The sequence below is a fragment of the Rhinolophus sinicus genome, linkage group LG06 (genome assembly GCF_036562045.2).
Source record: "Rhinolophus sinicus isolate RSC01 linkage group LG06, ASM3656204v1, whole genome shotgun sequence".
NCBI lineage: Eukaryota > Metazoa > Chordata > Mammalia > Chiroptera > Rhinolophidae > Rhinolophus > Rhinolophus sinicus.
This window is the reverse complement of record NC_133756.1, coordinates 20,077,204-20,095,575: the sequence shown is the minus strand read 5'-3', so window position 1 is coordinate 20,095,575 and position 18,372 is coordinate 20,077,204. Positions and strand designations below refer to the sequence as shown.

Genomic DNA, 18,372 nt, shown 5'->3' with positions numbered 1-18,372 from the left:
GAAGTTGGGTGAAATGTCTGATTAGACACAACCGAAGAGGGATTAATGAAGTGGAAGACAAAACAGAGATGAATAGAGGTGAAATATATAGAAGAGAGCTTACGTAATATTAAAATGAGAAAGACAGGAATTCTGGAATAAAATTACATAGAGGCAATATTCAAAGTAATAATTTATGAAAGATAGAAATCCTCAGATTCAGGAAGGTACAACTCCTGAAAAACATAAGTAAAACTAAATCCTTCAGATCACCTCTCCACGATATGTAGTGGTGAAACTACAGAATACTATACATAAAGAAAAGTTCTTAAAAACAACTAGGGAGAAAGAATACATTAAGAGGACTGATAGTTCTAAGGTTCTTGGATTTTGAGGAGAGGAAGCTAGAGATATTTAAATTTATATTTGTTATGGCAAGTATTCATCATAAAAAAAGTTAAGGCTAATGACTACTAGAACATAAATATAATGGAAACTTCCAAACTGGCAGAGGAAGACGAGAACTAAAGAAAACCTGATTAGTGGAAGAGAAGATAGGAGAAGAAGCATAACAAAAGTAGAATAATTAGGAAAAAAAAAGCAAGATGATAAAAACTCTTTCAGGAGTTGCAATAAATGTAAATGGACTCTATTTCTCAGTTAAAATAGAAAGATGTCCGGTGGATTGAAATATCCAACTATGGTATGATGAATGAAATCAGACTTAAGTTGGAGTAACTGGGTTCACAGGCAAGCTCTATAAATGACTTAGCTTTATCATCATAAGTAATTATCTTTTTATATCAGTTTCCTCACAGTAAAATGAGATTGATAATAGAGGCCTGGGATTATGATGTTAAAATGAGTTAATATAAATTTGATGAGTGTTTGGTACATAGTAAATACTATGTAATTATCAGCTGTTTATCCATTTAAAATGAAATGAACAGACTTTCCTAAGCATAAATTTTACTTAGTTCTTTCTCTGTACATGAACTCATATTTTCTTTTTACTTTCCCCACTGAATTATCCTAATACACTATATATATTTCTTTGCCTGGAAGTCTTTTATTGATCATCTTATTATGTCTCTGTTCTCTATATAGAAATATTAAAAAGGCTTATTTCCCATAATTTAAATGCTACAGATTAAAAATATTCTTTTGGAATAAATTATTGTAGCTATTAGTAGTTATTGTAGCTAATCATAACTGATTAAACAAGATAGGTATATTACTATTTTTGATACTAAACATAAAAATAGAATTATCAAAACATATCTCAGTGAAATGAATCGAGCTATCCTTCCTTTTGTTTATTTTGTAGTCATTCTAATAGGTGTGTAGTGGTATCTCACTGTGGTTTTAATTTGCATTTCCTTAATGATGAATGGTGTTTAGCTTCTTTTATGTGCTGTTTGGCCACACATACATCTTTTTTTTGTTAAGGGTATGTTCCAATCTATTGCTCTTTTTTTATGGGGTTGTTTGTATTAATAATGATTTGTAGAGCTCTTTTATATTCTGAATACAAATTCTTTGTCAGTGTGACAAATATCTTCTATCAGACGGTGGTTTCGCTTTTCATTTTTTAATGGTGTCTTAAAAGACCTTAAGTTTTTTTTTTTAATCAATTTAACAAGTTTTCTTTAATATTTCATGTTTTCCATGTACTAAATAAGAAATCTTTGCCTACTCAAAGGTCACAAAGATTTTTCTACAAGTTTCATAATTTTAGGTTTTACATTTGGATCTATATTCATTCTGAGTTAATTTTTGTATATGATTTTAAGTAAGGGTTGATTATCATTTTCAGCACCAGTTGTTGATAAGACTTTTATTTCCTCATTGAATTGCCTTGCAAATCAATTGCTTACATATGTATAGGTCTATTTCTGGACTCTAATCTGTTTCATTGATGTATATATATATCAATGTATTATATATATATACATATATGTAGCCTTGCTTACATATGTATAGGTCTATTTCTGGACTCTAATCTGTTTCATTGGTATATATGTATATATATATATCAATGTTTATATATATATGTGTATATATATATATATATACACATATATATATACATATACATTTACATATATATAGTCTTTTTTATTACCAAACTGTCTTGATTACTGTAGCATTTTAACATATATTTTTCATTATTAAAATTGTTTTGATTATACCAGGTTCTTTGTATTTTCTTACATGATTAGAATAAGCTAGTCAATTTCTATAAAAAGTCTTCTGTGACTTGATTGGGCTTCTGTTGTATTTAGTATACACACATCAATTTGGGAGAATTGCCATCTTCACAATTTTGAGTCTTCCATCCATGAACATATGGCATATATTTCCATTTATTTAGGTATTCTTTAAATTCTCTCAGCAATATTTTGTAATTTTTAGTGTAACAGACTTGGACATATGTGGTTAGATTTATTTCTAGGTATTTTGTGGTTTTGGTGTTAACCGTAAATGGGAGTCTTAAATTTTTATTTTCCATTTGTTTGCTGGTAGTACAATTGTTTGTTGCTGGTACAATCGATTTTGGTATATTCATTTTTATCCTGTTACCTTGCTAAATTTTTTTTATTAGTTCAAACAGTTCTGTATATTTTCTGAGATTTTCTATGTAAACAACATTATCATCTGTATATAAGGACAGCTGTATTCTTTCTTTCCTAACTTTTATGCCTTTTGTTTTTCTTGCTTGTTAGCTTGGTCCTGCAGAATGATGTTGAATAGGTGTGCTGACAGTGGACATCCTTACCTTGTTCTTCATCTAGGGAGAAGCAATTGAATCTTACACCATTACATATGATACTAACCGTAATTTCTTTTTTAAAAGTTTCTTGCCACTTATCAGTATCGGGATGTTACTACTATTCTTAGTTTGAGGAATTTTTTAAAAATATGAATGCGTGTTAGATTTTGTCAAATGTTTTACCTGCGTCTATTGAAATAATAATGTAGTTTTTCTCTTTTATGCTGTTAATATGGCGAATTTCTTGATTTTCAAATGTTAAACAATCTTGCGTTCTTTAGTTAAACCCTACTTAAACTTATTTGGTTAAATTTTTTGTAAGTGTTTTATACTTTGTGGTGCTATTGTAAATGGAATTGTTCTCTTAATCTCATTTTGAGCTTATTCATTGCTAGTGTTTTAGAGATTCAGTTGATTTTTGTACACTGACCTGTATCCTGCAACTTTCCTGCAACGTTTTCTTTTAGCTTAAATATCTCTTTGTATGTGGATTCCTTAAGATTTTCTATATAAATGATCATTTCATCTACAAATGGATATAATTTTTATTTCTTCTTTTTTAATATGAAAGCTTTTTAAAAAATCTTGTCTTCCTGCTCTGGCTAGAATCTCCACTACAGTGTCCAGTAGAACTGGTGAGAGCAAACATGCTTATCTTCTCCCTAATCTTAGGAGGAAAGCTTTCATTCTTTAACTGTTAAATATGTTGTTAGTAGTGTTTTTTTTTTAGATTCCCTTCCATTCATTTGTATTTCAGTGTTTTTATCATGAAGAGTGTCAAATTTTGTGACATGTTTTTTTCTGCATCTATTTATGATAATATGGTTTTTGACCTTTATTTTGTTAATATGGTATATAGCATTAATTGATTTTCATATGTTAAACCAATATTGAGTTTATGGGATAAATCCCACTTGTCATGATATATAATCATTTTTCTATATTGCCGGATTTGATTTGCTGTCATGTTGTAGCATATTTTAGGGTCAGTATTCATTCATAAGGGGTATTGGTCTGTATTTTTCTTGTGATGTCCTAGATTTTAGCAGCAAGGTAATCCTGGCCCCAAAGAATAAGTTTGGAAGTATTCTGTCCATTTTGGAGGGAAGAGTTTGTTAAGTATTGGTATTCATTTTCTTTAAAAGATTTGTAGAATTTACTGGAAAAGACATCTGCACATGGACTTTTCCTGGTGAGAAGACTTTTTTATTATTAAATCAGTAATACTTTTTTATTTTATGTTTATTCAGATATTAATATTTTTTCTTTAGTAAATTTTACTCATGTCTTTCTAGAAGTTTGCCCATTTCATCTCATTAGCTGGCATACTGTGGTCATAGTATATCTTCTTTTTAATTCCTGATTTTACAAATTTGAGTCCTTTCTTTTTTTCTTAGTTAATATAAGTAAAAAATTGTTTATTTTGTTGATCACTTCGCAGAACAATTTTTGGTTTTTGGTTTTCTATTCTCTATTTATTTCTACTTATTTTTTTCTGCCTTCATTGGGTTTAGTTCCTTTTTCTTTTTCTTTTAGCTTCAGAACCTGAAAGATTAGAAAGATTAGGTTAGTGCTTTCAGATTTCTTTTAATATACGCATATACAACTACATATCCTCTGCAATTACTGCTTTCTATGCATCCATAGCTTTTGACAGGTTGTGGTTTAATTTTCCTTTATGCCGAGATATTTTCTAACTTCCCTTGTGATTCCCTCTTGAACCTCTGGGTTGTTTAGGAATGTATTGTTTAATTTCCAGTTTCTGAATTCCTTAAATATCCCTCTGTCACTAGTTTCTAATTTTATTTCTTTTTTAAAAAATTAAATTTAAATTTATTGGGGTTAAAATGGTTAGTAAAATTACATAGGTTTTAAGTATACAATTTTATAATATATTATGTATATATCACATTGTGTGCTCACCACCGAGAGTCAGTTCTCTTTCTATCACCATATATTCGACACTCTTCTTCCATCCCCCTACCCCCTTTACCCTCTGGTAACCACTAAACTGTTGTCTGTGTCTATGAGTTTTTGTTTCTTTGTCTTGTTCGTTTGTTACTTTCAGCTATGTATCTCATGTATGAGTGAAGTCATATGGTTCTTGACTTTTTCTATCTGACTTATTTTGCATAGCATAATAATCTGAAGTCCATCCATATTGTTGCAAATGGCAGTATTTCATCTTTTCTTATGGCAGGATAGTATTAAAGCTGCAGTGAACATCAGAGTACATATATCTTTATGGATAAATGTTTTCAGATTTTTTAGGTAGATACCCAGGAGAGGAATTGCTGGGTCATATGGTAATTCCATTCTTAATTTTTTGAAGAACCTCCACACTGCCTTCCATAGCAGCTGCACCAATCTGCATTCCCACCAACAGTGTGTGAGGGTTCCCTTTTCTTCACAGCCTCTCCAAAACTTGGTATTATTTGCTTATTGATGATAGCCATTGTAACATAATTTTCAACAAAGGAACCAAAAACATACAATGCAGAAAAGAAAACCTATTTAATAAATGGTGCTGGTAAAATTGGAAAGCCACGTGCAAAAGAATGAAACTAGACCGCTATGTACCAAAATTAACTCAAAATAGATAAAAAACCTAAACATAAGACCTGAAACAATAAACTGCTTAGATGAAAACACAGGTACCAACCTTATGGACCTGGGGTTCAAAGAGGATTTTATGAATTTGACCTCAAAAGCAAGTCAAGTAAAATCTGAAATAAATGAATGGGACTATATACAATTAAAAAGCTTCTGCATAGCAAAATAAATCATCAACAAAACAAAGAGGCAACCAACCGAATAGGAGAAGATTTTTGCAAACAACACCTCCAATAAGGGGCCAATATCCAAAATACTTACATAAGGAACTCATACAACTCAACAACAAAAAGGCAAACAAGCCAGTTAAAAAATGGTCAGAGGACCTGAATAGACATTTCTCCAAAGAGGACATACAAATGGCCGATAGACATATGAAAAGATGCTCTACATCAGTAATCATCAGAGAAATGCAAATAAAAACCACAATGAGGTATCACCTCACACCAGTTAGAATGGCTATCATCAACAAGACAAATAGTAACAAGTGTTGGAGAGGCTGTGGAGAAAAAGGAACCCTGATTCACTGTTGGCGGAAATGCAGATTAGTAGCTGCTATGGAAGGCAGTGTGGAGATTCCTCAAAAATTTAAGAATAGAATTACCATATGACCCAGCAATCCCTCTCCTGTGGATAAACCTCAAAAATCTGAAAGCATTTATCCATAAAGATATATGTACCCTAATGTTCATTGCAGCTTTTATTTAAGGTGGCCAAGATATGGAAACAACCAAAGTGTCCTTCGATAGATGATTAGATAAAGAAGGTGTGGTATATATACACAATGGAATACTATTCTGCCATAAGAAAAGATGAAATACTGCCATTTGCAACTACATGGATAGATCCTGAGATTATTATGCTTAGCAAAATAAGTCAGAAAAAGTCAAGAACCAGATGATTTCACTGATATGTGGGATATAAAACTGAAAACAACAAAAGCAAAAAACAAAGAAACAAAAACTCATAGACACAGACAATAGTTTAGTGTTTACCAGAGGGTAAGAGAGGAGGGGGTGGTAGATAAAGGTAAAAGGGATCAAATATATGGTGATGGAAGGAGAACTGACTCTGGGTGGTGAACACACAATGTGATATATAGATGATGTATTACAGAATTGTACACCTGAAACCTTTGTAACTTTACTAACAGTTGTCACCCCAGTAAACTTTAATTTAAACACACACACACACACACACACACACACACACACACACACAAATTATTTAATTTCAGGCTATTTGCATATTGCTGGGTCTTACTTTTTTATTCATATCAAAAATGTCTGCTTTTTTATTGGAGTATTTGTTCTATTTATATATCTGTTCCATTTGAATGTAATTATTGATAGTTGGGCTTAAATGAACTATCTTGTTATTCATTTTCTTATTATCCCGTCTGTTTCTTGTTACTCTGTTACTCTTACTGCCTTCATTTGGGTTAATAAAATTTTTTTTTGAATTCTGTATTTTCTGTATTGCCTTCTTAGTAATACTATTTTAAATTTGTTTTAATGGTTATAGAAATAACAATATGCACTCATAATTTATCAAACTTTTATCCAACTTCTAAAAACAAGCACTCATTATTTATCAAACTTAAAAAAAATTTTTTGGAATGTTTTTAGGTTCACAACAAAATTGAGAGGAAAGTATAGTGATTTTCTATACACTTCCTGCCCACAGACGTGCATTGATTCCCCATTATCCATTTACCCCATCGAAGTGGTACATTTGTTACAATTAATGAACCTGCATTGCCACATGATAATTACCCAAAGTTCATGGTTTACATTAGGGTTCATTCTTGGTGTTGTGTATTCTCTTATTTTGGATAAATATATTATTACAAGTATCCCTGATTATAGTTACATAGAGTATTTTCACTGCCCTAAAAATCCTCTGTGCTCCGCCATACATCCCTTCTCCCTGCAACCTCTGATCTTTTTATTATCTCCTTTGTTTTGCCTTTTCCAGAATGTCATGTGGTTGGAATCATACAGTATGTTACCCTTTCAGATTGGATTCTTTTGCTTACTAAAATACATTCAATTTTCTTCCATATCTTTTCATGGCTTGATAATTTATCAAACCTTTTTAAGAGTCAATATTTTACCACTTCACACGTAATACTTTATGCTTGGTACTTTGAACTTTGCGATTACTACTTCCTTTTATTTTAAATCATTCCTTCTGCTTTATACTTCTCACCTCACAAATGTAGTAACTTTACTAAGAATTGTCACCCCAATAAACTTTAATTAAAAAAAAAGAAAAAAAGAGAAAGAAAAATTAAACTCCTTGAAAGCAGAAAAATAAAAAAAATTGGTATCAGTAGAACTAGTAAAAGCAATAATTTAAAACTTTGACACATTTAGGGTTAAAGTTTAACTCTGAGTGGTTCTTTTGGAGAAAGACACTAGAGTTCATTTTAAAGCAGTATAGTGCTGTGCTCTTCAAGTACAATACAATACTAATTTCTCAGTCAATTGTGTTGGCGTCTATAGACATCTTTACTCTTCTTTAGCTATTGATGATCTGGTTTGGGAATTCACCACACTCTGATTTATTGTTTATACTATCCTACATTTTGGGCAAGTCACCGCTCATTTGAATATCAAAGAGAGACAAAGAATGGAAGTCACACCTAAGTTTTACACATTTTTGATATAACTCAGTTTTGTTGGTGGAAAAAATGGAAATTAGTTTTATGGTTATTTGTGAATTTACCATTATTATTTTTATGTAGTAACTACTTCTGATTTTTGTTTAAAACCTTATTCTACATATTCTTTCACACGTTCTGGTAGAAGTTTGGAAATATACCAAACACAGTACAAATGCATAGATAGCCCTGTTGTGAGTGTTAACTAAGATCAAATATGTTAGAGGTAGTTTGTATACCATAAAGCTTACTACAAAATACTTAAGGCCTTATCATCCTTGTTTTTTGAACTATGAAACTGAAGTTTGGTTGTGATTTGTACTTTGTTTACTGGGGCTTGCCATGTGCTCCATACAACATCCCAATCTGTCAAAGACACAAATGGATCTGCTGGGTCATAAGGACTGGGAAAGCTGCTTGTACCACAGTCTGGCCTAGCTGAGAAACTCCTCTTATCCTGGGCGGCATTCAGAGTTGACAGCCTCAGAAATTGTGAGTGCTGTACCTACAAGTACCGAATGATGACAGATGTCACTGTCAGAGCTCATACTATTTAAATATATGTATCATTGAGTGGCATGGACTGCTATTAAAACCCTGTTCTCTTAATTTTCATTACCAGGTAACCTTGGACGGGTGGACCAGGTCTCTGAGTTTGAGTATGATTTGTTCATTAGGCCGGATACCTGTAATCCACGCTTCCGAGTCTGGTTCAACTTTACTGTTGAAAACGTGAAAGAATCACAGGTGAGGGAAATAGTAGATACCTTCTGTGTGGTTTTGGTAAGAAGATCATGCTTTTGTTTCATTTTAAGAATATTAAAATACAATGATTGTGTTAGGAATGTATTCTTGTGTATGTAAGCAATGATATAGTTTTGTTTCAAGAGATACAGAGAAATAGGTATAATATGCTGGTTTTGTCATCTGAAAGTTATTAAATAATACAAATAAGTTATCTGAGAACAAAAAGTGTTCTTTACAGATTGAAGCATTAGCATGATGTGCTAGGTTTCCTTGAGGAACACTGTAAGGAACCACTGGAAGTAACTTGTGTATTATGTTTATTATAAAGTGCTGTTCTCTATAGTATTTCTTCTTTAGAAAGACCTGTGTGTCATTACACATTTCTCACAGGCTTCAATTTCAGAAAAAGCTTTTCTTCTATAGAATAAGATGTTTGTATCTTAAAAACAATGTGATTCTTGTAACTCATCCTATTTTACCTTTGCTTTGGAAATTCAGAGCCAATTTTACAGTCCTTTCTGATGATTTTTGGAAAACTTTTTTTTGCTTGTGTTTCTGTGTACTGGCTTTTCTTTTATTCCAATTATATGAATCTGTCTTTAACTGTGATTTCTTCATCTACATTTTCTAACAGTGTATGTTTTTATAATCCTGTTCAAATCTGCTTTGAATGGGAGAGTGTATTGATGAAAATAGAACTAAATACATATGCTTTGAACAAACATTAATAAAAATCTAATCCTAAGGAATCAGTTATCATTCTGTTATATTGAGACAGCTGATCATGGAAGACTATACAAACTTTGTACACATAGTGATACAATTCTTTTAAGCAGATGGGAACATAGCCCTATAACCTAACCTCTGTCTTCTTCCTTCAGGATCATCTTTTTCTTTAGTATATTTTTGGGAGAAAGTGAGGAGTTTAATTTCCCCTCCCACGTCAATCTGTCCTGTTTTCTTTTTCACCTGGTTGCTTGCTTCTCTTCATTTCTCTCAACTGCAGCTTGAGTCATGTGTCAGGCAGAGGTCAGTGTCTAGAATTTAGGGATTCTGGGTCTTCCTTGACACAGTGCTGTTCCTGGGACACCAGCTGCAGCAGAAGAGGGGTGCAGACACAGCCATTTCACTTTACTTCTGAGTCTCCTGATTCTCTACAACACCACTGACATAGGACTTGGTGTATGTAACGTTTACTGAAGTTTAGGGGCTGACTGGAAGGAATTCAATATATAGGAGAGCTCTGAACATTGTTAGCTAAATTTTATGTATCTCAGCACTGTAGGAGAGGTGGGGGGAAAAGTTAAATCCCACTCAGAGAGCTGCTCAAGGACAATCTTTAGTTCCTAGCTTTGCTTCTTGGGTTTACGTCTCTCCCATTGGGGAATTCCTTTTTCGGTTATTTGTATTAAGAATAACAATGTTTCCCCCATACACCCATCCTAGGAAAACCTACACTTTACATACAGGGGCTCTCCTGACCCTAGGATTGTCCAGCTTGTTCCACAAAGACAATTGATAATTCTTGAAGTACATTTTTCAGTCTGTGTTACTGAATCTTGAGAATATAACTCACAGCAGGAAGCTGTAGCCACACGTACTAGACTGCGTCTCTAAGATTGGGTCACCTATGACGATCTCTCTGCTAGATGACGCCAGCCTACAACATTTCATTCTTCTGTTGGCGTTCCTCTCTCACGCCAGTAACTTACAGCTGACACATACACACACTACTGAAAAACAAACGATAATTCTGAGGCAATATAGTCAATTCACATTTTCATAAAAGTAGTATAATCTGCTAAGATTTCTAAATTCACAAAGGGGATTACTCTTTTCCTCTGTATGCGCAGCATATGTATATCCTTCAGCTTGCCTACTGATCCAGGAATCCACTAACTCCTAAGAAATGAGACCTGTTACTTTTCAAACAACAGTGTCCTCTATCCTCATTATATCCTTTGCTAAATAGAGACTTCGTGGAAGCTCTGAAATTATAGTGTTTCTTTAATTTTGGGCAACATTAAGTTCCTAGCCCAGTTTTTCTTTCACTTTGGTCTCTCTGTAAAGAGTATCCTTATGTGGTTCCAATGGTCAGGAGGAGTGGGGGAGGTAACATGACTGGAGGGTTAGGGAAAATGTGTGTCTTAAGTTTATCTGAGATAGTCTTCTGTACAAGTTGCTCATACATTTCAGTTTCTTGTGCTGTGCTCCTCTAGTTTGCTTACAGGTATATTTTTTGTTTGTTTGTTTGATTAAACTGTCTCTTCCAGAGTGTTGTAAGTTTCATATTACATGCTAAATTCATGCAGGCTCTTTTGCAGTCTTGTCTATCAATTCAATAAGCAAGTAGCATGACTTCGTGCCAAGGGATTACTGTAATAAGAGAATTGATGCTGTTTTTGGATCCTAATTTTTAAAGCTGGAGTACCAATGTTTGTTATGCCTCTCTGGATTCATTCTTCATACCCAGTGCTATCTTACCTTTGTGATGATTAAAAATCACGAACGTATTTATCTGGTTTCCTGGAGCCTGATGCTTTATCAGCCTCTTTCTGTGGGCCATTGCTTTATCAACTGTAATCGCATTATACATTTATGGAAATCTGTCTCTAGAAGGCGTAAAGATCTCCTGGAAAGATACAATATATATCTCTAGCTCACAGGATATTTGTTTTCATGGTTGTCTACATGAAAGAGAATGATTTCACTATTACGTTTGACTTGTGAGGTCTGCTTTTGTAATGTCTCTTCTTATAATCTTTTTCCATCTCTCCAATTTCCGTTAAAATGAGACCTGCATGAATCTAATCTGGTCAGGAACCTTATTTAGGATTTGGTACTAGCGGGCAAAAGAAATATTAGTCATCAAAGCCTAACTTCTTTAAATGAATGTTAAAAATCGTAGCATCAAATATATTGTAAAAATACATCTAGCTTTTGGGTTATTTTTCTTAATGTTTTTGGGAAGTCATAAAAATTTGGAACATACAGTCCTGTATTCTAGGATTGATGTATTAACCTCCAAAAGTAGTGGCTAAATAGTGCGTTTGCAAGAGTCTATGAAAACTAAACATCCTGGTACCTTTATTGAAAAGTAATTTTCTCTCTGAAAAGCCTGTATTACATATTCTTATGTGGAAATTTATTATTGATGCAGCAGAACATTCATGTGATGTGAAAGCAAATCATTCTATTTAAATACTCATGGTAAAACTTTAGCCAATAAGAGGAAATAAAACAGTGTGTCTCAAGTATTTAAACTCTGTTTTCTTTCCTTTATATTTGTCATATCTTTTTGAATTTATTTTTCCTCTTAACTAATTATAAAAGTAGTCAATGCTCAATGTAGTAAATTTGTAAATTATGGATAAATATTAGCAGAAGAAAAGCACACACACCCACCCACCTACACACCCATAATCTTACTACCAAAAGCAAATACTATTAACTTTTTGGTATATTCATTTTTAGGCTTAATTTATTTTCCATTTTATTTTTTGGAGCATAATTAAGCTTGCATTGTATATACTTTTTTATGTCTTGTGTTTAAAGAAACAGAACAATGTCAATGTTTAAACAAAGCAATTTTAAACATGGCTGTGCAATAGCTATTTACTATTGAACTGTTTCCTTATTCTTGGGCAAAATGATTTTCCCCCCCATTAATTGTTGTTATAAATAACACTGCAGTGAACATCTTTATGTATGAAATATTCTTCACATTTCATTTTGCTTCCTTAGGATAAATTCCTATGAGAGGAATTGATGGTCAAAGGATATGAATATTTTAAAGACTCGATACATATTTCTAAATTGCTGCCAGAAAATTTATACTATTTTGCTATCCTAAAAGCAGTGAATGATATGCTTTGCCTTGAATTTCTTGCATTGTTTTATGAACTAAGGTATTCATACATTTAAAATAAATTGATTCTTTTTCTGTGAAACTTCACATAAATAAATGGGATGTGATGCAAGTTTTGGGCCTCTAGTCATCAAGGAATTAATTGCATTTCAATAATAATGTGCGACAACAAAACAGACCTATTTATTATTTTCACCTTTTTCTGAGTGTGCTAACAGATTGTCCTCTGAGGTAATTTAACAGGAGATTTAAAAAGAGAATTTTTTTTAACAACGAAGTATTTCTTACATTACTGTAAGCAGTAATGTAGCTTAAATACACATGCACACATACACGTACACACAACCACACACACACACACACACACGCACACACTCTCTTTTATGTATGACATGTCTGAATTGGACCTTAAAATTCCGAGAGAAGAGGTGGTTATAGAGTAGGACGAGTGAAAGAAAACTGAACGATTGCGGTAATTGCAATTATTGATAATATCAAGGTATAGATTATGAGTATGGGAGTAGCTAGATGCAGTGTAATGAAGATAAAATATTGGAGAAGAGGAACTCAAAGTAGCCAGAATGTTGGAACGACTGTTTTTGTAGATATTGGAGGAATTATCAGCAAGGCCTGAGCAACAGTCACTGAAAAATGCGGAGGAAGGACACAGGAGTAGTGGGATGACATCAATGATGACAGACAGAGGAGTGATAATGTGATGAGATGAGATTCAAAACTACGTTCATGGAAGTGAAGGCTCCATATTATAAAGACGTTTGTTCTCCTCATATCAACCTAATTTTAATACAATTCTAATCAAAATCCCCCCCACTTTTTTTTCCTTTTCCATAGGACAAGCTGATTCTAAAATTCATGTAGAAAAGTAAAGGGCTAAAAATACCAAGGCCAACTCTGAAGAATAATAATGAATGGGTACATGTTTATTTTGTGGAAACTTGTATTTCAGCTAACATTTTTTTATTTATAGCAATAATGATTAAAGTATGGCATTGGCACAAGAATAGACAAATAGTCTAAATGGGCAGACTGGAACTCAGAAACAATACTATTTATATAAGGGAACTTGATATATGACAGAGGCTACATTGCAAATTAGTAGCAATAGTAGTGTGTATTCAATCAACAGAGTTGTATGGCAGACAATACCCGTATCTCATACTATTTTAGAAAAACCTTGTAGATTGATTAAAGACTTAAATATGAAAACAAATTAAAATTTGAACTCTGAAAATAAATATAAACATTTTATTGGCTTTGGAAGTAGGATTGAATTTCCTGTGCAAAGTACAGAAAAGCAAAATCATAAAGAAATAAGAGTGACACTTTTGAATTTGTAAATATAAGGTCCATGTGAGAAAAGACCCAAAGTTGAAAGATATGCACTACCCTGTTAAAAGAAATTTGTGCAATTTATTACAGGTATAAGATTGGTATCCAAAACATATAGAGAACTCCTACGAAAAAAATAAAACTAAACTAAACAAAACCACCAAATAAACGAAAGCCTTAAATAGGCAACTCACAGAAGACAAAGTGATAAAGCAAATAGAGCTATTCTCAAACAGGTTGCGTTGGGAAGAAGACATTTTTTTAACATTAAGAAAAAGAAATCATATGGTTCTCTACTTTTTCTGTCCTACTTATTTCGCCTAGCATTATAATCTCAAGATCCACCACCAATAAACTTTAATTAAAAAAAGGGAAAAAGGAGAGCTATCTCTGTCAAGTACTCTGGCATGTAAAAAACATCTCTTGCTTCTGATTGTTCAAGGGTTGTGATCATACTAAAGTGACGTGGGAAAAAGCCTGAGCTTTGGCATCTAGGTCTTTTGTTCTGTTACTTGCTGGTTTTGTGTCTTTGGACAAATTACATAACCCCACTAAACTCCAGTTATTCATCTTTAAATTTGGTTTACTACTGCTTACCTTGAAGTATTGTTTTGACGATTGATAATAGATGTTTACAAAACATGTAAACAGTGTCTGCACCACAGGTACCTATTTTTATTATTAGTTTCAGTAACTGTATTTACTGAATGTGATTGATGGCACATTTACTTTCAGGTGGTCTTTGTAAAATATATATAAGTTAGCTATGTTTCTGATTCATGGAGCCAGAAGTTCTTTGTTCAAGGAAAAATCAGAAGATAGGGTTATATTCAATATATGAAATATATGGAAAGCTTAAATAGCTTGCATATCAACTATATTGTATCAATTTAGTGTAAATATTGCCAATAGGAACACATTTTCATTCTTTTAAGTAGACTTCTGTTGTTTTCACTTGAAATCTTTTACAGAGATGAATTTGAGTTTCTGGGAATTGATAGTAAGGCTAAGAACTAAACCTGGAAATAATTGTTTGTATACAGTATTTATAATCATGATATACATATACATCAATGCGCTGGTGAATTTGGGAGCCTTGCTAGTACCTGTCTTATAATTTCTCATATGTAGACTTTCGGCAAACAACTTTCACATTCAAAATTAGTGTATCACATGCAATTTTATACTAAGATTATGCTTGTCTCATTGACTCTATTGTTCTACTGAGTTATATGATAAAATCATAGAAAAATTACATTTGAAATTGATATCTTATTATGTGTCAGTAGAAAGAGTTGATTAAAATAAAATGAAAAACGTGTAGTATCTAAAACAGAGTGACTTTGATATAATTCAGAAATTTTCTCTTCAACATTTAGAAATATTATATTGTTAAATGTGTGCCATCAAGTGAAAATACTACAAATGCCCTGGATAAATTGCAATGAAATATGGTAGCATTTCCTTTTCCTTTTCATTGTCTTTCTCCTTTTCTCTCAAAGGTAAAAAGTTAATCTATAAAATATAGTACCTGATGACCCAACAGTATTTATTGTGTTATGTTTAAAAAACATGTCTGAATAAATAGCTTTTTTATTCTGGGTATTTAACTTACCCTGCATATGATTGGTGTTAACTGATTTATTTATTTTTTTAATTCCCTCGATTGTGCCTAATTACCTAATTGAACTATGTAAAGATGGGAGCACATAGGAAGCAAAGAAGCTAAGCTCCTTTCTCTTACTGAATATGTCTGAGTAGGTAATGAGTGCTTCTATTGAGAGGTTGCAACATGTAATGGACAGTAGACATGAACAGTCCTGAATTAAATTCAAGCTTAATAACTACTTACTAGTTACTGGCTTTCAGCTAGTTACTTAACCTCTCTGAGTCTTATTTTGCATATTAAATAATATTACTTCAAGGCATTGTTTAAATTATGAAATAATTAAATTTAAATTATGAAATTAAATAATGAGCATGTAGTAAAGATTCTGGAATATGGTTTACTTTTAGAAAATGTTTGTTAAATCTAATCAAGAAATATTTATTAAGAGCCTGTTATATATCAGGCACTGTGTTAGGCACTGAAGATATAATGGCCAAAAAAAAAAACGCTTACATTTTAGTGAGCAAAGCAGAAATGGGTCAGAAAATAAACATACCGAATATTAATTTAGTTTAGTGATAAGATTTATAATGAGAGTAAACCTTATCGCAAAACTAAATTATTTTGGATTCTAAGGTACTAACACTCACTGTCTAAATCTTATGTGCACAATAAAGTTCAAATGATTCTCTAACAACTGTAGAACATTGTTGCAATGTTGTTTATTGGATAAACAAATAGCAATGGTTGATAAAAAAATGGGAGTATGGCTAGGGACGATAGTTTCTTTTATTCAGCAAACATTTTGTTGATCCACTGTGAACCTAAGCATTTATATCAAGCAATTCCGTTTTGTACTTAGAATATACACTCTAGCAATGAGGATGAGTCAAGCGTACAAAAACCTGTAAACCAATATATAAAATAGCAAGTTTAATACTAGAGATGTAAGTTACAAAAATTTATCACTTTATTTGGGCTGGGGTGTCAATGAATAGATAAAGGAAGATGACAAAGATAAGACAGTATTTAATCTGGTCCTTAAAGCCAGTCTTGAATAGAAAAATTCATCATAGTCGAATAACTATTATAAACCTGATATGATGCCCAAGGTATCAATTTCATAGTGAATAAATGGTAGAAAACACAATCAAATCATATCATGGTGCCAATTTATATGAAGCAAAACACATCTTGGTATTTTTATTAAAATTGTAAAGTTGGTTGTAGAGTGGGGTAGTCATATCTCACCATTCGTTGTGCTTCAGTATCAGCGTTATATGATGTGATGTAACATGATTATCTGTTCATGCAGACAGTTCTCATATGAGCTTCACATTGAGGAATTTCATGATAGATTTTTTTCTTACTCTTTGTGTGTGGTTTTTAACTGCTGAACAATTAAAAAAGACCCAAATTTAGATTGGAAACTTATTGTGACATAAACTTATAAATATTGCTGTTGCAATATAAATAAAACACAGATGTAGAAAGTGAAAAAGATCTTTATGCAAATGAAACTCTGGATACTAGAAACAGAACATTTTAGGCTAGATGAGTCTTAAAACTATGGGTTGTTTGGCTGATCTACTGCCAAAGGAATGAGAGATTGATATTTAAATTTTATGCAAAGTTTCATGGGTAGTCTAAGCCTTGCTTTGGCAGAACAAAAGCAGTGAAAGAATGAGAAAAAGGCACTGAAACTTTCATAGGCTTTGATTTGTTGTTGAACGTATGGAAAAGCTTTGGAGTCTAACTAGATGAACTGTCAGAAACTCTATTATTCTTCCTTGTGAATCTGGAATGACCCAAACTGCTTGGAACTTGCCCTACTTTTGTAGTCATCTGTGGATTTCAGCTAGCTTGCATATAGCATTCTGTAAAGTGACAAACTAAATACTGATGACTCTTTGATCTTGAACTCTAGTTTTACCCCATCCATCTTTCCAGCTGGCTGCCAGATACCTCCACGTTAATATTGAACAAAACAGTCTGTGCTCTCCCAAAGTCTTTATCTTTTTTCAGTCTTTTCTTAGTTTATTGTATCACTGTGTACTTGACTACCCAAAATAGAATCTTGCGATTCCTTCTTGATGATTCATTTATAATTCATGCTGTCCCTCTATCTGAAAAACCTTTGTATAATTCTTACTCTGCCTGGCTAACAAATCCTTTTAAGATATAGCTAAGATCTCTTCTCTTCTGAGAAGCTTCTCCTTATTCCCAATAGCTTTTATTGGTGATTCTAACACAGCATGGTTACTACATGATGTAATTGATGGTTTGTAAGCCACTTTGTCCCTTGGATTTTTAGTTCCTTTATATTAGGAACTAAGACTTAATGATATATTATTTATATTTCTATAAATAGAGCTTATTTAATGAGCTAATACTGGGATATAATAAGCATCAATAACACTTAGCTATTTTTATTACTACTATTGTTATTTATTACTATTATTGTCTTGGTTTCTTCAGTACTTGATGTGATGCCTCCCTTTGAAAAGTGGATATGTTGATAAAAATGAATGTGTTCAGCTATTATTTCTACACTAATACCATGGTACTAACTCCTTTCTGACAAGGTGGCTGATATGCTTCTCAGGCCAGTGCCTTTTCTGCCTGAATTTGTACTTGTAACCCAGGGGCCTGGTGATGTCTTTCTTCTTCTTTTTCTTTTTTTTAACTCAATGTACATGTAGGGACCTTGGAATGAATGAATTATGCCTATATTTAGGTAAGAAGGTGAAATTCTAAATTAATGGTAA

At 32.5% G+C, this 18,372-nt stretch overlaps 1 protein-coding gene across 7 annotated transcripts in view; it reads left to right on the top strand.

Moving 5' to 3' along the window:
- The window catches only part of AGBL4 (AGBL carboxypeptidase 4), a 1,099,729-nt gene that overhangs the window by 141,944 nt on the left and 939,413 nt on the right, over positions 1 to 18,372 (top strand). For 6 of the 7 annotated variants that reach the window (XM_074334699.1, XM_074334701.1, XM_074334700.1 and 3 more), the window contains exon 3: positions 8,653 to 8,777. The exons of the other annotated variant lie outside the window; for it this stretch is intronic. In XM_074334699.1, the coding sequence (XP_074190800.1) occupies positions 8,653 to 8,777 (125 nt within the window). The remainder of the gene's footprint in view (positions 1 to 8,652; positions 8,778 to 18,372) is intronic. 7 annotated transcript variants of the gene reach the window in all.